Source organism: Symsagittifera roscoffensis, chromosome 4 (genome assembly GCF_963678635.1).
Source record: "Symsagittifera roscoffensis chromosome 4, txSymRosc1.1, whole genome shotgun sequence".
In the NCBI taxonomy this organism is placed as follows: Eukaryota; Metazoa; Xenacoelomorpha; order Acoela; family Convolutidae; genus Symsagittifera; species Symsagittifera roscoffensis.
In genome coordinates this window covers 39,801,065-39,823,985 of record NC_087065.1, presented here as the reverse complement: position 1 = coordinate 39,823,985, position 22,921 = coordinate 39,801,065, and the positions used below count along the sequence as shown (strand labels likewise).

Sequence of the window (22,921 nt, the reverse complement as noted above, 5' to 3'; positions counted from 1 at the left end):
AGCCTCGAGCAAAATTTTTTCAAGTTTTTGGTCAGCAGCAAAAATATGCTTAGAAAAGACGTAAAATTTTTTAAGCTATCATTCAACCCAAACCGTTATAATGGTTTTAAAGTTGAAAAAAACACAAATAAAAGCATCATATACTAATAAATTGTTGCTTATCAGCCAAAGCTCGGCAAAGTGGTCAAAATCATCATCAAGTATAGAGTAATTCAGCATCGCAACTTTTGACGATCAGATATCCCTTCCCTCCTTTCAGCTTCCAAAATTGCCCTACAATAATCAATGGACCAAAAAGCATGCCTCAATTCGTTTTGGAACGTCTTCTAAGACGGATCAGCTTAAGCGATAATAGCACGAAATATATCGCGCTGTAAATGTCTCTAATTGCCAAATTTTCAGACTCATAATTTTACAATAACGATCACGGGTTAATTTATTTTCTAAATTTGAGCTCAAGACAAAATTACCTACAATATAAAAAACCACGTCTCAAGTTGATTGCTAAAACATTGAAATTTGTGAGGAGAAAAAAAAACAAGGCTCCTTGTATCAAGACTATCCGACTACCTTCAAAGGTATATTGAGCAGTGATTGCTTAAAAAAACGACGAGTTTTCAAAAAATAATGAAACGTTTTTTAAAAATAATTTGAGGTTTTTGTTCAAAATCATCCTCCGCACACCATATTAAGTACAACGTGATACGTTTTGCTCCTAAAAACGTAGCGATTATGAAAACTAGCTTGCTTCAATCAAATTGGAACAATATTTAAGACGATTAAAAATCCGCTTACGCGTTAATAGTTTGGAATGTATTTCGCGTTAATATTCCCAAATTGGTCTTATTAGCAATCTTTGAACCCCCACAACTTTAGGAAAAGTTGGCAATTTCAAACCTTCATAACTTTTACGGAAAAGAAACGAAGGCAAAATATTTATTTACATTTGAGTTCAGTGAGTGGACATATTCAAAGGGCATAAAAAGTTTGCTTAAACTCTTCTTTCGATTTCCGAAGTTTGAATGAAAAAAAAACTACCCAAATATCCGCATTCCTACCCAAATATCCGCAATTTCAAACCTTCATAACTTTTACGGAAAAGAAACGAAGGCAAAATATTTATTTACATTTGAGTTCAGTGAGTGGACATATTCAAAGGGCATAAAAAGTTTGCTTAAACTCTTCTTTCGATTTCCGAAGTTTGAATGAAAAAAAAACTACCCAAATATCCGCAAAAAAAAAAAACACAAATATCCGCATTCCTTCGAAAGCCGGAAGAAAAAAAGCTGGCGATTAAATGATAAAACTAATAAAGCGTTGAAAGGGTTTCAGATGGGCTTCAGTTGTGTGATGTTACTTGTGAATCTCTACTGTCTGGTTGTGATGGCCTTCGAAAAAGACATGAGACGTCTCGAGTTCTATCTAGTCATACTGCAGACTTGGTCCGACTTCTTTTTCGCCGGATTTGTCGCCTTTCTGTTCAATGTGTACCAATATATTATTATTAGCAACGGCTACTGTAACTACCAGAACTTGGTCAACCTTCTCCATTTCTATTCTGATAGTGGTGAAAGGTGAAAAGAGCAGTATGACTTATTTGATTTTTCGGAAGGGCTTTTTGTACACATGCCGCGATGTCTGTTGCAGACAAATTCGGTCATTTAAATACGAAATTCTTTCACATCTTAAATATTTCATCTCTTGATGTCAGGATTTTTTCTCTCCGAGGAGCCTATTGTCTTGAAAAAATATGCTTTATTTGTTGGAAAAAACTTTTTAAATAGCGGGTGGAAACGGCTCACCATAGGTACCATATTGGTGAAACAGTCAACAAGATCTGAATATTTCTAACAGGGGCGGATTTAGGGGGGGGGGGCGGACGTTTTTTTTTTTAGAGATTCGACCCCTGCTGACCCAAACGGTCCCCCTTTGTACTATTTTCAGATATCCATTTTTGGTGACGGGCACTAAAATTTTTCTAAAGGCGCATTGGGCGCCAATATATACTAATTTTGAAGGGGGAGCGCGCGCCGAAAAAACGCGGTTTTTGGCAAGCGTTTTCCAAAAACTGCCTAAAAACGCCAGGCCTGTTTTTTCAAAATTTTGGCCTTTTTAGCCGGTTTTTTCAAAATTTTTCACTGTTTTTTTTGGTCGACCTAAAAAAAAAGGTCGACAAAATTTTCGAATTTTTTTTTTAAATCCGCCCCCTCCCCTCGAGAAAATCCTAGATGCGCCCCTGATTTCTAAGCCCTTCTGTTTGTTTCCTCTAGTGCCAAATTGCCATTGTTAAAACTGGACTGCGATTGGCTTTGGAGCCTGAATGTTGAAGAAACATTGAGGCCGTTTCTGTTTGTGACCACTCGCATTGTGTTCAACTTCTTCCACTACCCCAGCTGCTGCTGTATTGGGGGCATGGCCGTCGAAAGATACATTCAGGGAAGCTCTCTTGAACCCTTCCACTTCTTTTCACCGCAGAATAAGAAATTGAAGCGAATCATGGATCCCCTGCTATGAAAAAAAAAAACAACCATCTGTCATAAATTAGTACCAACGGCGAGATCCTTGAGATTTCCGATGGAGTCTAAATTCTTAGGAGCGAGTCTCAGTTTTGAAAAAATGTTTCTTTTCAGACTTGAAAATTAAACAATTCGAGAAAATTGTTTCGCTCATCTTTCAAAGCTTTGTTAAGTAAGCCTATAAATTTGCCACGCTTGTTGAAACTGTTTTGAATCATTTTGCATTTCAATTTTTTTTTACAGAAAATACAAGAAAACACAGGTGAACTCTTTCTGGCAATTTTTGGAGTTGTAATTTCTGTAATTCTATCCAAGCAAAACGGAATTTTCTTTTTGATTACAGTAAGACTAAAAAGGGAAAAATATCTATTCAAGGGTGCATTTAGCGGGCATTTTTTTCCTTTTAAAATGTGGTTTAGAGTACAGTGCTCTACTCATAACACAAAGTGCTATTATGTGACCTGAAAATCTGATGCCTTTTTTCAGAAACCTTTTTTTATAAAAATTATTCTGATATTCGTCACCAAAAATTATAAATCAGTGAATTTGAGATCTTAAAAAGTAAAGAGCTATTTTTGCAAGGGTTAAACAGGTGCTTTCAGATCTGCCGACCGCTGCAAGCCGATATCTTGCTGAGTAAATCTCGTCGGATATTGGCTTACTCGATTATAACTCTCGTTTTGTTTGCTCTGCCAACAGCTTTCTTGATCCACGGAGCTGGACGACAGTATTGGGTGAGCCATGTTTTCTAGTAATCCATATCTTCAAAATTTGCATCATTTAAATAAGTCTTAATTTCGATGATGCAAGCAGTATCATGCTGGAGAATTTTTTAGCAAACTTTGTGCGGTAAAAAAATATATACTTCAAAAGGGTTGATTTGAACTACTACTAAGTGAAGCATCGAAACGGAAAAACTCAGCGCCAATTTTTGAAAATTAAATATTTTTGTTATAACCATTCTCAAAAATTTGGTAAGAACTATAGCATAGTGTTTTCTTTTTACTTTTTTAAACAATAGTGAATACAAGTGTGGTATCTCTAGGGGTGCATCTAGGATTTTCTCGAGAAGGGGGGGGGGGGTTGGGGTCGGTGGATTTTCAACAAAATTTCAAAAATTTTGTCGGCCTTTTTTTTGGTTCACCAAATTGATTTCCCGAGCGCTCGCAGAAGACTATAAATATTCTACTTTGATTGGCAAAAACAAGCCAAAAATGCGTTTAAAAATTATTGAAAAAAGTTTTCATGGTCTGAATGTTATCGATTGTCAGACTCAATTAGACGATTGTTGATAAGGTTTGACACCTAGCCCAAATTCTATTTTAAACTTCACGTTATTTTGGCTATTTTTATACTGCTCATTCGATTAATTTCACCTAGTTCAAAGGATCAAGTACTAAATAGCAACAATTTTGGACCAAAAAAAATTATAGAAACAGTTCAATTATTGTTCCGACCATTAAACATCGGGAGAAACTTTGTACTCGGGTGTGTAATATTTAGTTTTTCTTTTTTTTTTGTTTTCCCTGAAGAATCAGCTACCACAAATTATTATCGAAGAGAATTGAGTGGATTATAATATTGAAGCCCTTTCGTTGGTGATTGGAAGGAAATTGTAAATTTTCTGAAAAATTCCCTCAGTTTCGAGAAAAACTGGCTCAAAATTTTGAGCGAATGCGATCGAGTCACGTTTGTTCTATGGAAATTAACTATTTCTTTTATAATTTTAGGCTCACAAAACTTGAAGGTTTCTTTCAGCGCTTGTTTGACAATAAAGGTTTTAAAAAAAATCAAACTATTGTAAAAAAGTTTTTTAATTTTTCTTTCATTTTTTTGTTTGGTATTCATATTGTGAAAACAAATTTTAACGATCATGCCTAATTCAATAATTCTCTACGCGATCGAATAGCTCTTGAATCAACCACCCACTAAAACAAAAACTAATTTGAAGAAAAATAAAAATTGTTCTATTTTTTTATAAATATGGTCAGAACATTATGTGCTAGTTGCACAGCAACCAGCTATCATTGTTTTTCTTTGTGGTTGAATTATTTTTCTGTGGTCACTATCATTGGTCATTCATAAGCTATAAGAACTCTAAGTTTAAAAACTATCCATGGGAGCAAAAACGTTTGTGGGTTTAAGATTGTTGATGTTTGATCTTATGGGTAATTTTAACATGGATTAAACTGAGTTGCTATCCAATCAGCGATCCTCGTGCACTGGCGCAACTCGTTTTCTGCAAGCAAATAGTTTTGCTGAAAAACAGTCATAACTGGTCATTCATAACAATCAAGGTTTAGAAAACTTTATTTACAATAAAGTTTTTGAGCTTCCTGCATATTATTTTAGCTCTGATGCAAATAAAACGATGAAAAACAAAAGAAAGGATTTGTGTGATGTTGGATCATTAACAATAAAGACCTGGTAATCTTTAGTGTCAGATTCTCAAATGCTTGCTTTTCGAGACAAAAAAAGTTAATTTCAACTTCTTAGCGAGTTTCATTCAAAAGGTGTTTGCGCGTTTCACTTAAAAGATTTTTAAATCCCGCGCGTTTAATTCACTTTTTGTTTTAAAATTTGTTGTGCACGTTTTTAAGGACATGATTGAATTGATAGACGGGGTTGAATGATTGATTTCGAAGAATTTTTTTCCTAGACGCAGTGTTCGAATAAAGCCACAGAGTTGAGCAAAAAAAGCAAAAACCGAGTTTTTCTTGATGGAATACAGCTTTTGAAGACTTCATTTAAAAAATAAAAGATTTTTTTTAGATATGTTTTTTTTTACCTTGCGATAAAAAAGTTTTTCTTTTTGATGTTCTTTTGCAAAATTTTACTAATTAGTAATAGCCGGTACTTATGTTCAAATCTTAGTTATATTCTATCTCCCTACTTGCAAAATGAACGAGAAAATATTTCAAAAAGTTATAGCTCTTTTTTCAAGCATTGTGTGTTAGCAACGATTTCAGCCTTATAGACCCAGATGAACATTTTGTGGAACAACGTAATTTTATCAAGAGTAAATACAGAAACGAGCCAAAGTATAAACCAACCAACCAGTGAATAAGTTTATAATAACCAGTTTATAAGCCAGTGAAAAATTTAGATCATATAAATGAAATTTGCATAACTTTCGAAACTGTTACATAACTGTTACATAGTTATTTTATATCGCTTGGGTTTTTTTCGGCTGTTTGATACTTCGGCTGGTTTATATATCATCGCGTGTATCATGTAGACACGGCAGTAGCATTTGACAAATAATTTGAAATACATTTTGGCAATAAAGTCTGCAAAAAATTGGGGAAAATTTTGCTATTTTTAACAAATAACCTATAACGCTAGATTTTCCAGATAAACCTAGCATATAGTTGTTCTTCCTACTTTCGAAAAAACGACGGACTAATTGAGCTCGAGTGGTTTTTTTTCCCGACAAACTACATTTTTTTGACTGACAATTTTTGAGAAAATTATTTCTTATAAGTCAGAAAATATTGTTGCTTTGAGCTCAAAATTAAAAAGATGTTTCACCTGTGATCAATTTTTAAGAAGTTATATGGGTTTAAAAATTGGCAATCGCGCGATATATTTCGTGGTATTAACGTGTAAACGGAGATTTAATTCCTCATAAAAATCATTCCAAAAATCTTGTAGCAGGCTTTTTGTAATAATTTGTATGTTACTAATAGTAAAATTTATGATTTTTTGACTCACCATATGCGTAGAGGATGATTTCAAAAAATCATAAAATTTTAACCCATCTGATAACTTTTGTTCAATTATGCTGATATTTGAATATTTTGTTTGTGAATATTTTTAGTTAAGTGATTGGGTTTGAAAACTGCCAATATGGCCAATTTGGCATAATTGACAAGAGATATATTTCCTGCTATATAAATCCGTTTATATAAAATCCGTCTTAGAATTCCAACCAGGTTAGATTAGTTTTTTTGTCATAGCTGCAGCGTTACTAGGAGCAAAATTTATCAGTTTTTAATCATATGGGGATGGGTTTTCAAAAAATCTCTAGTGTTTCTGAATTTTTTCTCTTTTTTGATGAAAAATTGCTGCTACTGCTGCTTCATTGACCTTTAAAAGGCAGTCGGAGCCTTCAGGTTTTTTTTGTGATACGAGAAGTATTGTTCAATTTTTCCCCAAGAAATAGACTAAGCAATCTGAATAGCTTAAATGAAACAGACACAAAAAAATCAGTTTTCGAATTTGTTCAAACTTGTATTAACTCAGTTTTGGTGGAAATGAACCTCACAAAGTCCCAACTGGGGTTTTTGTTCCGACCAGCTGAAAAAGGGAAGCAACTTTGTATTCGAGTGTGTTTCTGATTTTTTTATCTTTTCTTTTTTTTTTGCTTTTCATGCAAAGTCAGGTACTCATATAAGTATCGGAATGGGTTGAGTGATATATCATAATAAAGCTTTCTCAGTCGTGATTCACCGTCGTTTTTTTATTTTAAAGTCATTTTTCTACAGATTTCACCTACTTTATTATGAATGTTAAATATTCCTACATTCCAGCTTTTTGACTAGGAAAAAAACGACAATAAGTTGAAAGTAAAATTTGGTTTTTTTTTACACTATGTGCGGAACATTATATGCTACTTGCACAGTAACGTAACTGGCTATCCTTGTTCTTTTTATCTTGATTAAGATTATTTACAATCGACAATGAAAATAAATTCTACAAAAGTCTAAGATTTCATTCTAAAGGTTTTAGCTTAACATAAGGACACCCTTGTATTACCCGATATGATGAAATTTTTCTTGTTCAAGACAGTTCTCAAAAAGTTCTATTCGACTCCACATTTTAATCCCAGAAAAGTGTTGTAATTGGACATAGAGGAAAGGGCTCAAGTATTAATGCCTTGACACCAAATTGACGCCTTGAATATTAACTTAAGTTAAAGAATATTAATAAACAAATGAATTTTTCGACATTCAGGTGTTTTCACCATCCATGAAGTAAAAATTGTTTTACAGGAACGTTGGGTACTCATTTCATAATGGAAAATAAACAGGTGAGTTGAGCTTCATAATCTGGAAAAATCAGGAAACAAAATACACGTATTCCCAAAAAAATTAATAAAATCAAGGCGTTTTGTTTTTGCCGGTAGTGTCCATAAATAAACAAAAACTTATTCAAATCGTTTGGTTTTTTGTTTTTTTTGTTTTCAGAGAACAATGAAGATTCAGAGAAATCTGTGCACCCTCATCTTTGATTGTTCGAATTCTGATTTTTGATTTTTTAACCCTATTTTTTTTTATTTGCTGAATGGAAGCAAAATATACAGCAATAAAAATCCAATTGGCTCAAAAAAATGCAACTTTTCATATTAAAAAGTTAAAATTAGTTTTTAGTTTTCCAAGTTTTTAAAAATGTAACTGCTGATCCAGTTTTCTCAAGTTGGTGTAATTTTATCATCAAAGATTCACTAAAAAGCTAATCTGGAAGCTTTACTTTTCGAACTTACAAATCAGAGTTTGACTAGACTTCGTATCAAAAACATCGTTCTAGAAAGAGGGAGAAACTTTTTCTTCAGTTGTGTTAGTTATTTATCTCACTCAAACTTATTTACCCCAAAAACTCATCAGAATGAATAAACATATTTTAGGTTGTGATTCGAAAGACATTAATAAAAACAACTCAGTGTCAGAGCAAAACTGGTCTGAGGCTTATAATTTTTTTTATCTGATTTTGAGCAAGTAAAGCTAGCGAGTAACAATTGCAAGATGATAATCAGTTTCCGAAGTTGTGGGAAACCAAGTTTTACTACAGAAGAACAAGTTTTCAAAGCTACTTGGGTCTTGGTTCTCACTTTGCTTTGACTCTCAAAGTCGAGCACATATCAGTGCTCGACCAAAAAAGAGTACGGTCGAAACATATCAAAATTGGGTCAAGCACGGTCGAAACATGCGAGCACGGTCGGATTATATCACAACTTGGTCGAGCCCGGTCGAAACATACCTCAACAGTGGGCAAAAATTAGCGATTGTTCGCGGTAAATGGGAGTCCGTAACAAAAATTTCTTTCGAATATCAACATATTTGTTAAAGTTTTTGACTCACATGGAACAACAGAGCATACATAAGATTCTTTAAAAAACCTCAAAAAAACATCCTGGGGGTATTACCCGAAAAGTATAAATTAAAACGGTTAGGTTTGGATAGCTAATGATAATTGTGAAAGTCGAAACGAACCAAAACTTGGTCGAGACGGTCGAACCAAACATATCACATATCACGCTCGGGTCGAACACATTGTTTTCGGTCGAGCATGGTCGAAATAAACCCACATTCGGTTGAGACAGTCGAAAGATGCCGAGTTTCAGTCGAGAAGGTCGAAACATATAATGAGAACCTCGACCCATTATATTAATGGGTTACGATTAATTTTAAAAAAGTTCTAAATTTTGGTTTTCCTCTCATCACTATTTGCTCAAAAACGGCGGCATTAAACTATAAAAGCAAAAGGAGGCGTCAATTTTTTCATGATTATTGTCGGAACTTTTTGTGCTGCTTGCACTGCAACCGACTAGGTTACTCTTGTTTTATTGGCTCTCTTTGCTCTATATTTGCGGTGCTTCTATGAAGTTTTCCGTGCCATAACAGGAATAATCAAACTATTTGGCCGATTCGAGCCCTTCTATACTAAATACTCAGAAAAAGCAGTTCAGAAAAAAAACAGAAAAATCAGTAGTTCAGTATTTGAAAAAACAATTCAGGCAGAAGAATTTAAATATCGAAAACAGACCCACTTCGCTCACTATTTTTTTCGTTAAAGGAGAAAAATTTGTTCGACTGCAATGGATGTGACGTCTATGCAATTGACAGATACTTTCTACTTTTCTTCACCTTCGTAACTGGTAAGTGAACTTTCTGTTAGAGCTCCCGCAGCCAGATTTTCGCATTCAGAATCTTCGACCATATCATTCCCCAACTGGAACACGTATGGGAGTTCGTTCCTAAAACTTATCAGTGGGGCCCCAAACATTTTTGACAGCATAAAGGAACTTACTTTGTTCATTTTGTCAGGTTAATTTGAGCCAGCCTTTTTTTTTAGCTCTTATTAAATTTTTGATCAAACTAACCTCACACACTTCAAGACCACAAAATAGAGATCTTCAACTGCATTATTTAGTTTGGATTAGAAAAAAATATTGGCGCTGTATTTTTGTCTGCCAAACTTTTTCAAAAGGTTTCCCTTTGCGCTATTTTACGGCACTCTTTTCCGCCTGACTAACGCTTTGGCGCCAATTTTTTAGGGAGGGTGGCTTTCAAACCTTCCAAAAAGGGCTTGTTTCCCAAAAATCGCCTGCTGCAACAAATTCCCAAAAATGACAAATTAAGGTCCTTCTGGGGTTACGTGGAAATAATTTTCAAAAAATCACACCCTCAGACCCCCCCCCCCCCGACAAACTCCTGCGCACGCCACTGTATACGCTTAGCGTCACGGACGTTTAGCAACACAGTTTAGCGTTAAGTCTATCGAATCCACACATAGTACTATCGAATGCACAAATATGTGATATGTGGTTTCTTTTCAGGATTCATTGCAATTTTCTTTTATATCAAAGCCAACAGGAAGTTCCGAGCAATGAAATCAACTTCAAGAAACGCCTCCAGGAACTCGACGTTGACAAAAACTTTTTCTCTGATTTGCGTTATTTGGATGTTCTGCTATATTCCGACCTTCATATACGGAGTGTGGCGTCCTCATTTGAGCAACTATCTGAAGGATTGAAACCGACTTAACTTCACGTTCCTTGTATTCCAAAATGATATGGAATAGTTGATTAAGCATGCAAGCATTTGAGGCGGCAAAAACCCCATACATTAATACTACGAACAATAGAGGGGAAAAAATGTTGCTATTAAAATATTCATTCACATAGTCCGATTGGTGCGTTTTGAAAATTGACGTCTTCAAATTTAACCTTTGTAACACCACTCGTTACATCATGCAATTGATGCTCCTGCGAGGTGGGGAGGGGGGGGGGCGTTGAGGAAAAACAGCTAGAATAGCAAGTTGCTAAGCAAGCAGCACGAACTGTTTCTGTTTTTGACCAGTAGAGGGCTTAAAGGGCGGGAAGAAGACGTCCCACGAGCCTGATTACAACTCAAGTGATAAACCACCGCTTTATATTCTACGAACTCAAAAGTAAGATAAATTTCTCATCACCGCAGTCAGAAAATGATTTGAATTGAAGTGATTAAATGCTTAAAACTAAATTATCATTTTAAGGATCCGTCAAGGAATCGGCTTGTCAATTTTTTGCGTATAACAGCGTGTAAATTCTTAAAAGCTAAAGAGAGCTGCTTTGCCAAAAGAATGGTTAAATAGCGCAAAAATTTCGGGGGGTTGGGGGGGGGTGCAGCATGTAAATTGTATCGACGTTTTTTACGTCGGCCAATTTATTTTTCCGTGCTTCCCTAAAATCCTATTAAGGGCTCTTTTACACTTTTCACGCACATTTCAAATGTTCATTTATCTTAATTGTCTCACGTGTTTTTATGGCTGAAAACGTGATGTTATAATGTAAATGTAAGGTATGAAGAACAAATGTGTTCACAATAGTGTTAATTTGTTCACCATGCAAAATTTCATTACCTTATTTCAACGTAAAATTAGTTTTTCAAAACTAAATTTTAAACTAAATTTCAAATGTGTGTGGGGGGCGTGGAAAAACTTATAAAGACTCACTTTTGCCCAATTTTTGAAGAAAAAAAAACATGCCGGAAATAACGTTTTTGAGCCCTTTTGAAGCGCATTTAGAAAAACTTTGAGGTTGGTCAACCAAAAACGGGTGTCGTAAAACAGTATCAAGGTGGGATGCCTTCGGGAAATTTTGGCAACCAGAACTGAGGAGGCCGTCGCTCGCTACTGTTATATGGAGATAAGCTGAGTCATTAGTTTTGATTATCCCCATATAAGCGCAATTTAACTAACCCGACAAGCAAGCAATATCAAGTTTTCATTAGACTGACAAAATTTTGAACAGCTTGATTTGGCTGCTGGGAATATGAGACAAAACATTGATCCATAAAAATAAGTCTCTATTTGGAATCGATACTCGGAAAGGGAGCAAAGTCAAATTGATTCAAGGATTGGGTTTGCGACGAAATTGCAAGGGGGTGCAACCCCACAATCTGCGTCAGATTTGACCACAAGATTCGTGTCTCAGATGACTTTTTCGACTTTCTGACTCGCTTTTATGGGATGGCCAATTCAATCCTGCTCATTGTACTCATGCGTCCTTTTCTGAAGCCAATTTTGAGAGTTTGGACGGCAATGAAGTTGGCGAGCAAATCAGTCTATCAATATCTAATGGAAGCGGTATGAAAAAAAAACTCAGTGCAACGACAAACGTCAACAAAGCGTTGCGTAGAAATCTACCTAACAATCCCCCTTTTTCATACCAGCTGATCAACCAAATTACAATCAAAAGCAGTTTATAGTATATCGAAGATACTACTTCTTGCTTCAACTCAAATTACAACTCTTCAACTCTTTTCAGCCACCCTAAATTTCAACTATGTTTGTCTTTTTTCCTTCAAAATATAATAATCTATTTTCCCTCTTTTATTTCCCTGAACTAAAAAAATTAAAGCTTCACCATATATATTCTTTCATACAGAGGTTACCTTTGGCTTAGTTTATGCATTTGTACATTTTTTAGTTGGTCAGCAAAACTTGGCTTTTGGTGATGCGCATTGATTTCAATCAACAGGATCGTTGTTCGAGGCCCACCATGACCAACAGTTTCTGCATTATCAAAGAAGGATAGCCGGTTACTGTGCAAGTAGCATAGAATGTTCCAACCACAGTCTTAAAAAAATACAAAATTGTTTTCTCAAAAGGGTGTCGTTTTTTTTCTGCATGTGAACGAAAAATTTGAACGAAAAAATAATAAAACTTAAGCATATTTGAGAGTCATAGTAAAATAGGTCAACTGGAAAACAGTTTTGGAAGAAAAATGACTAGAAAAACGAAAAAAAAAATCGAGTGGCGTTTCTTGTGGCTATCAAACGAAGCTAGATGTTGGAAGTAATACGACAAATTGGATACTGAATAACTGAACTTTTCATCATTTTTTGTATAAATACTGCCAAACTTCATAGTGAAGAAAAATTGTCGATGATCAGGATCCTCTCGCACGAAGAAAAGGACTCAAATATGTTAGAAATGGACATATATTTTCTAATGACAATCCTACACACTGGGTTCTTTAGTGAATAAATTATTTACCTCAAATCTGATGGTGAAAAAATTCTGGAAACTTATTGAAATTGTTTGATCAATTTTATCAAGCCATTACTTGCATATTTCCTTTAACAGCTGTTAAAATCTGTTTTCCAAAAAAACTATAAATATAATTATATTATTTATATACTATTTCTATTATTTGAATGAAGGCTAAAAATTAAATACTTAGACCAAATGTTAATAAACAATTATCTGCAATAATGGTCATTGTGGCTTCCCAATATCGCGGTTATGTGGTTTGGAATCCTATTCTGCTAATGTGTCAAAACACAAACTCCATAAACATCTTCTTACGTCAGATACAACCACGCATTCAAATCACTTCTTCTTTCTCTTTCCTCAGATCAAGTTGTCTTAAATTTTACTTTAAATTTCATCTCGGACAAATTTAAATACATTTTGATAATATTTTTCATTTATACTGACATCTCGTAACTAATTCACGACGCTACCAAATCGTAATGCCAAAAGGTTTGTTCAATCATTTTTTCGAGAACAACTTTTTGATAGGTTGAAGTTTTCCAATTAAATATGTTTCTGAGAGATCTGAAAACTGCACGCAAACTCTATATGACTGATATTCTATTTCGAATTTATATTTCTACATTCTATATTTCTGATGAATAAATTATCTCAGAAAAAAGTTTTCAATTTTTTTTCAGTTTTCGAAAATTTAGTCAGGTGATGCGGGAATTTCAGAATGGTTAGAATTGGTTTATTTTTTATTGAACTAAGCTTAAGTTTTTTTTTTCGTTTTTTAGAAAAGCTTACAGCAAGATATTTTGAAATTGAATTCAATTTTGGTTCCCTTTCTCAGCATCTCTTCGTATTTTGTTTATCTTTCCCTTTCTGTTTGACGACTGTTTGTTATATTCAAATACAGGTATTTAAGGTCCTGTCCCATCAACCAACAAGGCCAACTGCACCACCCCCACGAACAGAGCTCGTCAAGTTCAGAGGAAGTTGGAGATCGGAATCAGCAGCCGCCTCACCCTCTTTCGAAGTCTACTTCCGCCCTCTACGACCACCCAAGCCCCCACTCATCACAACACTCAAGGTCAGTTTAGAGGGCAACGAGCAGGCTTTAAACCCATGTTAAACACCGAATGGGCAGAGAAAACGGTTAGAGTCGCAACTCTGAAGACCTAATAAACATGGATAAATAATAACGATTACTTGAACAGAAAACAACTGAAAAGTAAATTTGATAAACTGCTAATTTGAACAAGTGATGCAATCATCACCTTACATCAAACAAATACTGTTCTCAAATTAGTTCCCAAATGTCACTTTTTCATTTTAAAAAAACGAAAAAATTTGTTGATATGAGTTGCTCGAATCACAATGAGAGATGTTTTAAGTACAGTGTCGTTTGAGACCGGATTGTTTTGATATGATCTTCAACTTGCAGATTCCTCGGCAGAGAGGGTACGACTAGGACCCGACACAACTACTCGGCAACTGCAGCATCAGCCTACCCCTACCTCCGCAACACAGCAGCAGCAGCAGCACAAAACCTCCCTTCGTCAGCAGCAGCGAGTCCCCTGCAGCAGCAGTTTCCGCAACATACCCTACCACCGTCTTCGTTAAGAAAGGCCAAACAGTTCTCGAGGAGCTGCGAATCTCTTTTCGCAGAACGTAAGTAACATTTAGTTGAAAATAAGATTGAATGAGGGAGAAACATTCAGAAAAAAACAATAACTTCAGAACAAATTAACCACGAAGACAAGCATGCAAAAATTGTCTACATCCTCGTCCAGAAAATTGTGGTTTTCATGTATATGATCATGTGAACTTGTTCTTAGTTTTTTAAAATTAAAATGATAATCATTGATTGATTTGGAATTAACGGAGGAGAGGAGAATGCCTTTTCAAAGTACCATCAATGAAACCAACAACAAAAGAAACATGCTCTAAACTTTTTGTTTCCAGACACCGACCTTGGTGATTTCAACCTCTCCACTTCCAATCTCAACCTACATCGTGCCGAATCACAGAACTCACTAGCCAACCAGAACCAGAGTAGCAGCTTCGTCGCCCTCTTGCGAGATCTCTGTTCAAACTACCCACTGTTGAAATATAGTTTAATTGGAAGTGTGGTGTCTCTCAGTTCGTTCCTCACAGTCGCAATGATCCACAGGACAGTTCAAGGACTTTTCTTCATCTTCTCCTGCTCAGTGTTGGGGTCCCAAGGCGATCTCGAGTTCAGATGTAGGTTTTTGTCGAGATATCTTGCATGATTCTCGCAAATGATGATTAAGTTGCTGGATCTTGCAGTTTTGTTCTCTTCTTTCAAGAATCTGAGATTTTGTTTTAGCTCTCAGAGACAAAAACGCATTGAGCATTATCAAAATAGCGCACTTAATTAAACAACACATAGTAACTAGAATTACGAGCACAATTTGACTGTTTTTTGTACTATAGGTTCTGCTCTATATCTATTTAATCAAGTAACTTTCAAAATTTGAATGTTGATTACAAAAATGATGTTTTTGAATGTATTTTAGGTCCCCATCCTAGCTACATTCCGGGTCCCCAGGGTCCTCAGGGGGTGCAGGGACCCATCGGAGCAGCAGGACCACCGGGACTGGAGGGACCAGAAGGTGAAAATTACTTAGTCTTTTGCAACTGTCCCCTTTTTCAGCCAAAACAACCACCACTTTTTTGCCAACTTATTTGAGCTCATTTCGCGTAACACAAAGTTGAGACACTGCTTTAACAATTTGTACACTGAAAACTTAATACAGCTTCTTAATTAGAAAAAAAGTAGTCATTTCAATCATTTTTTCTTCTCAAGAAGTTTTTTGAATAAAAAGAAACAGTCAAAACTTTTTTGAGTCGTGATGTAAAACAGATGCCAGGAAAAAAGTCTAATTGGAATTTTTTAGTATTACGCAATCGTTTGCTTGTTCAAATAGGTTAAGCATTTTAATTGGCCAATGAGCGTTATTTTTCCATTTTTGCACGCTGTTCAAATTATAGGAAAAGTGGGTCCGATGGGTCCTCCTGGGGCTCAAGGCGAACCGTGTCGAGAGGCAAACCCGATCGCCTTCTCGGCCGCCAGACAGATGGGACTGGAGGTGGTGTTCGGTCTCGCTCACACCCTCACCTTTGATCAGATGATGGCCAATGAGGGGGGTGCATTCCATCCAATCAGTGGCACCTTCACCTGTCCCCAAGACGGACTATACCTGTTCACGTCAGTTATCATTATCTGTTTACTTGTAATATATGTTGGATCAACTCAATGCTTGTTTTTGGTATTAATGACTCAATTTGTTTAAATCCAAAAAATACATCATAACTAAGTAAGGAAACATGTATTTAAAAAGATTTAACTTTATAATAAAAATTGTTCGACATTTTTTTTGCTAAACCATTTCTTGAATCATTTTTATTTTCATTTTTTTGCTATTTTTTTAAACAGAATTGCGAAGCAAGAAAGGGTCTATGAAAGTGTTATCTTTCGACGATGCATTTGAATTGTTTTACTATGTTCAACAATTAAGTGTTATTTTCTTTCATTTTAGTTTTTCGATGAGGAAGTTCCAACAAGTGAGGGCCGACTTGACAGTGAATGGGAAGATAGCCGCATCTCTCATCGGAGGAGACTCACGTTAGTGTTTTATTGCATGAAATACTTCATACCATGTAGAAAAAATCATAAATCACATCATTAGTTTTAACAATTTGGATGATTAAAATCACTGCAAAAATAACTCTGCAACCAATTTTCTGGGGGTCAACAGTAGTTTTAAATTTGGTTACAAAAAAACGCTCACATGAAATCATGAAAAGATAAAACTATTGGTTCATTTTCAGTTTTAACGGTCAAATGCTCATACTTTGTTCATTGAAATGGTATGCTATATATTTTTTCAATTTCAGCCAACGAGCACATTTCGCAGACCACTTTGCAGCAGTTGACTAGGGGTGACAAAGTGGCAGTTGAGGTGAAGGGCGCGGGTAAAATAACCCCTGGCTACGGCCCACTTCTCTCCCACAGCGCCACTTTCGCCGGCTTCAAAATCAGACACACCCCTTCGGCCAAAAACTTAGGAGGGGGAGGAGCAACGAACAGTGCCGTCTAGAGTTCAAAATATAGACTCTTCTTCTTTCTGCTCCTGATATTATTTATATTGAATCACAATAGTCTGTCCATTCAAAGTAGTCTCAATGTGCTGTTTGTTTTAAATTGTTTGTTTTTAACTGTGTCGGTATTTTCCGCAATTGCTTCAATTTACCTCATCTTCCCGTAACATTTCCGTTATTTTTGGTTGAAAAGTTTTGTTGTTTGTTGTTCCCACTGTAAACGGAAAAAATATTAATTGTTCTTAGTTCTTAATAAAACTATATCAAAAATCTAATTTAATTTAAACTTCCTTGATTTTGAAAATTTTAGATAATTACAGACAAGGTTAGGGCTAAAGATGGGTTGATTGCAAAAAAGAACACAATGCTTCTTCTGCTCACACATGAAAGTTATCGAGTAATTATTGTTCCGACTTTCGACGAAAGTAGCGGAATATTTGTGCTCGGGGTGGGTTTTTTTTCTTCAGACAAACTTCGACTTTTTAACTAGCCATTTTTGACGGAATTGTTTATATCATTCGAAAGGTATTGTTGTCCTAAGCTCAAATTTGAAAAGATATTTCACCTGTGATCATTTTTTGTAAAGTTACAGGGGTTTAAAGATTGGCATTTTGGCCAATTTGGGACAATTAAAGCGCGATATATTTCAGGCTATTAACGCTTAAGCGGAGAGTTAATCCGTATTAGAAATCGTTCCAAATTGGTTGAAAATAGCTTATTTGCCATAATTGATTTGTTACAAGGAGCGAGATCTATCTTTCTGTTCTGTATATGGCGTGAGGGGGATGATTTTCAAAAAAAAATTCAAAATTTAGGAAAAAATTTTTACGCGATTGAATACGAGTAATAACACGGCGGTTTTATGGGTTTTGCAATATTCAAAAAATCTTTTTCTCCTAAAACATTATTGAGATCTTGTTAAGGAGTTTTACCGAAAAATCAATTGTTTTCCATAATCTCTCAAGTTCACTCCCAAACATAGCCAAGAAAATAAGAGAATATAATAATAACAAGACTGCTCGTATCAGGGCGAAGCCCTGAATGTTCCGACTGCCTGTGAAGGTATATGGAGCAGCAGTAATAACATAAAAACATTATATGAAAAAAAAATAAAATGAAAATTTTTTTTTCTAAAATTTGAATCCCCCCACACGCCATATAAAAGACAAAAAGATAGTTTTCGTTCCCTGTAACACATCAATTATGGCAAATAAGCTTCGTTCAACCAATTTGGAACAATTTATAAGACTGATTAAATCTCAGCTTAGGCGTTAATAGCGCGAATTATATCGCGCGTTAATTGTCCCAAATTGGTCAAAATGGCCAAAATGGCAATCTTTAAACCGTCATAACTTTACGAAAAATGATCACAGGTGAAATATCTTTTCAAAATTAAGCTCAGACCAAAAATATTTTTCGAATGGTTTTTAAAAAACTCTGTCAAAATTGGCTAGTTAAAATGTCGAAATTTGTCTGAAGGAAAAAAAACCCAGCCCGAGCACAAATATTCCGTTACTTTCGTATCGAAAGTCGGAACAACAATAAAGCAACTTTCAAAAAAAGGTTGATGAAGTTAGTAAAGAATGATATCATATGATACCACAGTAGAAACTTTTTTCGAAGTTATTCTTTTTTATCATGTTATGGCTGTTTTTGTTCGTGGTGTGATGAGAAAAGTATTTAACCGCGTGAAACGTCAGTGATTTAGAGAAAATCGACAACGATTGTCTTCAAAAATAAGAAAAAACAAATCGAAATATAGGAAATTAAATGAATTTTTTTATTGTCAAGAAAGCGCTGATTGAAGCTTTTGATATAAGTTCTCCGAGAATAAAACCAAGTTTTTCACCACTGATAAGAAAGTTTTTAGCCTAATTGCAAGCAAATATCTTTTGGATGATTTAAAAAAATTCCGTCAAAAATGGCTAGTTAAAAAGTCGAAATTTGTCTGAAGAAAACAAAACCCAGCCCGAGCACAAATATTCCGTTACTTTCGTATCGAAAGTCGGAACAACAATAAAGCAACTTTCAAAAAAAGGTTGATGAAGTTAGTAAAGAATGATATCATATGATACCACAGTAGAAACACAAGCGGCAATGAATGATTGTAGTCCCTGAGAAATTCTTCCATAAGCCCATTTTGCAGAGGCGGATATAGGATTTTCTCGATGGAGGGAACTAAAAAACATTTAAAAAAAAACAGGCCAAAAAATACGCTTTATGCCTTTTATGAAAAATTTTGTAATGTTCCAGGTTTTTTTCGTCGCGCATAAATAAAAAAAGTCGCCTAAATAAAAATAAAATTTTTTGTGCGTGATAATGATTGCAAGCACAAACAAAAAATTCAAAAAAATTAAAAAACGACAAGGACAGCTGGTTGCTTTGCGAAGTAGCACAGAATGGTCCGACCACATTCATTGAAACTTTTTTCGAAGTTATTCTTTTTTATCATGTTATGGCTGTTTTTGTTCGTGGTGTGATGAGAAAAGTATTTGACCGCGTGAAACGTCAGTGATTTAGAGAAAATCGACAACGATTGTCTTCAAAAATAAGAAAAACAAATCGAAATATAGGAAATTAAATGAATTTTTTTATTGTCAAGAAAGCGCTGATTGAAGCTTTTGATATAAGTTCTCCGAGAATAAAATCAAGTTTTTCACCACTGATAAGAAAGTTTTTAGCCTAATTGCAAGCAAATATCTTTTGGATGATTTAAAAAAATTCCGTCAAAAATGGCTAGTTAAAAAGTCGAAATTTGTCTGAAGAAAAAAAAACCCAGCCCGAGCACAAATATTCCGTTACTTTCGTATCGAAAGTCGGAACAACAATAAAGCAACTTTCAAAAAAAGGTTGATGAAGTTAGTAAAGAATGATATCATATGATACCACAGTAGAAACTTTTTTCGAAGTTATTCTTTTTTATCATGTTATGGCTGTTTTTGTTCGTGGTGTGATGAGAAAAGTATTTGACCGCGTGAAACGTCAGTGATTTAGGGAAAATCGACAACGATTGTCTTCAAAAATAAGAAAAAACAAATCGAAATATAGGAAATTAAATGAATTTTTTTATTGTCAAGAAAGCGCTGATTGAAGCTTTTGATATAAGTTCTCCGAGAATAAAACCAAGTTTTTCACCACTGATAAGAAAGTTTTTAGCCTAATTGCAAGCAAATATCTTTTGGATGATTTAAAAAAATTCCGTCAAAAATGGCTAGTTAAAAAGTCGAAATTTGTCTGAAGAAAAAAAACCCAGCCCGAGCACAAATATTCCGTTACTTTCGTATCGAAAGTCGGAACAACAATAAAGCAACTTTCAAAAAAAGGTTGATGAAGTTAGTAAAGAATGATATCATATGATACCACAGTAGAAACACAAGCGGCAATGAATGATTGTAGTCCCTGGAAAATTCTTCCATAAGCCCATTTTGCAGAGGCGGATATAGGATTTTCTCGATGGAGGGAACTAAAAAACATTTAAAAAAAACAGGCCAAAAAATACGCTTTATGCCTTTTATGAAAAATTTTGTAATGTTCCAGGTTTTTATTCGTCGCGCATAAATAAAAAAAGTCGCCTAAATAAAAAGAAAATTTTTTGTGCTTGATAATGATTGCAAGCACAAACAAAAAATTCAAAAAAATTAAAAAACGACAAGGACAGCTGGTTGCTTTGCGAAGTAGCACAGAATGGTCCGACCACATTCATTGAAACTTTTTTCGAAGTTATTCTTTTTTATCATGTTATGGCTGTTTTTGTTCGTGGTGTGATGAGAAAAGTATTTGACCGCGTGAAACGTCAGTGATTTAGAGAAAATCGACAACGATTGTCTTCAAAAATAAGAAAAACAAATCGAAATATAGGAAATTAAATGAATTTTTTTATTGTCAAGAAAGCGCTGATTGAAGCTTTTGATATAAGTTCTCCGAGAATAAAACCAAGTTTTTCACCACTGATAAGAAAGTTTTTAGCCTAATTGCAAGCAAATATCTTTTGGCTGATTTAAAAAAATTCCGTCAAAAATGGCTAGTTAAAAAGTCGAAATTTGTCTGAAGAAAAAAAAACCCAGCCCGAGCACAAATATTCCGTTACTTTCGTATCGAAAGTCGGAACAACAATAAAGCAACTTTCAAAAAAAGGTTGATGAAGTTAGTAAAGAATGATATCATATGATACCACAGTAGAAACTTTTTTCGAAGTTATTCTTTTTTATCATGTTATGGCTGTTTTTGTTCGTGGTGTGATGAGAAAAGTATTTGACCGCGTGAAACGTCAGTGATTTAGGGAAAATCGACAACGATTGTCTTCAAAAATAAGAAAAAACAAATCGAAATATAGGAAATTAAATGAATTTTTTTATTGTCAAGAAAGCGCTGATTGAAGCTTTTGATATAAGTTCTCCGAGAATAAAACCAAGTTTTTCACCACTGATAAGAAAGTTTTTAGCCTAATTGCAAGCAAATATCTTTTGGATGATTTAAAAAAATTCCGTCAAAAATGGCTAGTTAAAAAGTCGAAATTTGTCTGAAGAAAAAAAACCCAGCCCGAGCACAAATATTCCGTTACTTTCGTATCGAAAGTCGGAACAACAATAAAGCAACTTTCAAAAAAAGGTTGATGAAGTTAGTAAAGAATGATATCATATGATACCACAGTAGAAACACAAGCGGCAATGAATGATTGTAGTCCCTGAGAAATTCTTCCATAAGCCCATTTTGCAGAGGCGGATATAGGATTTTCTCGATGGAGGGAACTAAAAAAATTAAAAAAAAAACAGGCCAAAAAATACGCTTTATGCCTTTTATGAAAAATTTTGTAATGTTCCAGGTTTTTTTCGTCGCGCATAAATAAAAAAAGTCGCCTAAATAAAAAGAAAATTTTTTGTGCTTGATAATGATTGCAAGCACAAACAAAAAATTCAAAAAAATTAAAAAACGACAAGGACAGCTGGTTGCTTTGCGAAGTAGCACAGAATGGTCCGACCACATTCATTGAAACTTTTTTCGAAGTTATTCTTTTTTATCATGTTATGGCTGTTTTTGTTCGTGGTGTGATGAGAAAAGTATTTGACCGCGTGAAACGTCAGTGATTTAGAGAAAATCGACAACGATTGTCTTCAAAAATAAGAAAAAACAAATCGAAATATAGGAAATTAAATGAATTTTTTTATTGTCAAGAAAGCGCTGATTGAAGCTTTTGATATAAGTTCTCCGAGAATAAAACCAAGTTTTTCACCACTGATAAGAAAGTTTTTAGCCTAATTGCAAGCAAATATCTTTTGGATGATTTAAAAAAATTCCGTCAAAAATGGCTAGTTAAAAAGTCGAAATTTGTCTGAAGAAAAAAAAACCCAGCCCGAGCACAAATATTCCGTTACTTTCGTATCGAAAGTCGGAACAACAATAAAGCAACTTTCAAAAAAAGGTTGATGAAGTTAGTAAAGAATGATATCATATGATACCACAGTAGAAACTTTTTTCGAAGTTATTCTTTTTTTATCATTTTATGGCTGTTTTTGTTCGTGGTGTGATGAGAAAAGTATTTGACCGCGTGAAACGTCAGTGATTTAGAGAAAATCGACAACGATTGTCTTCAAAAATAAGAAAAAACAAATCGAAATATAGGAAATTAAATGAATTTTTTTATTGTCAAGAAAGCGCTGATTGAAGCTTTTGATATAAGTTCTCCGAGAATAAAACCAAGTTTTTCACCACTGATAAGAAAGTTTTTAGCCTAATTGCAAGCAAATATCTTTTGGATGATTTAAAAAAATTCCGTCAAAAATGGCTAGTCAAAAAGTCGAAATTTGTCTGAAGAAAAAAAAACCCAGCCCGAGCACAAATATTCCGTTACTTTCGTATCGAAAGTCGGAACAACAATAAAGCAACTTTCAAAAAAAGGTTGATGAAGTTAGTAAAGAATGATATCATATGATACCACAGTAGAAACTTTTTTCGAAGTTATTCTTTTTTATCATGTTATGGCTGTTTTTGTTCGTGGTGTGATGAGAAAAGTATTTGACCGCGTGAAACGTCAGTGA

General features: G+C 34.6%; 2 protein-coding genes across 5 annotated transcripts in view; both read left to right on the top strand.

Annotated features, from left to right (window-relative positions):
* LOC134845176 (uncharacterized) overlaps positions 1-10,495 on the top strand; it is a 16,713-nt gene extending 6,218 nt beyond the window's left edge. The window contains exons 1-3 of one of the 3 annotated variants that reach the window (XR_010162719.1): positions 3,145-3,250; positions 9,312-9,393; positions 10,075-10,495. Coding sequence is in view for 2 of the 3 variants with exons in the window: in XM_063862066.1 (XP_063718136.1) it covers positions 9,312-9,393; positions 10,075-10,271 (279 nt within the window). In the remaining variant the exon portion in view is untranslated. Of the gene's footprint in view, positions 1-1,332; positions 1,581-3,144; positions 3,251-9,311; positions 9,394-10,074 lie in introns of those variants that run through there. The other 2 variants (XM_063862066.1, XM_063862067.1) reach the window with 2 other exon arrangements.
* A 2,549-nt stretch (positions 10,496-13,044) lies between these two features.
* LOC134844392 (complement C1q-like protein 4) lies at positions 13,045-17,106 on the top strand. Of its 2 annotated transcripts, none has more exons than XM_063861051.1 (8): positions 13,045-13,265; positions 13,687-13,851; positions 14,206-14,432; positions 14,727-15,005; positions 15,302-15,397; positions 15,777-15,993; positions 16,325-16,410; positions 16,683-17,106. In XM_063861051.1, exons 4-8 carry the CDS (start codon positions 14,924-14,926, stop codon positions 16,883-16,885), a joined length of 684 nt encoding a protein of 227 aa, XP_063717121.1. In that variant the 5' UTR covers positions 13,045-13,265; positions 13,687-13,851; positions 14,206-14,432; positions 14,727-14,923; the 3' UTR covers positions 16,886-17,106. The 2 variants fall into 2 exon arrangements, with proteins under 2 accessions (XP_063717121.1, XP_063717120.1); XM_063861050.1 differs by having other exon boundaries at positions 13,678-13,851.
* The last annotated feature ends 5,815 nt before the right edge of the window (positions 17,107-22,921 follow it).

Excerpts from the sequence above, each read along its gene's own strand:
- LOC134844392 (XM_063861051.1), top strand. The coding sequence starts at position 14,924 with ATGATCCACAGGACAGTTCAAGGACTTTTCTTCATCTTCTCCTGCTCA. Across the intron at positions 15,398-15,776 it reads GGGACTGGAGGGACCAGAAG|GAAAAGTGGGTCCGATGGGT; the intron begins GTGAAAATTACT and ends TTCAAATTATAG. Across the intron at positions 15,994-16,324 it reads GACGGACTATACCTGTTCAC|TTTTTCGATGAGGAAGTTCC; the intron begins GTCAGTTATCAT and ends CTTTCATTTTAG.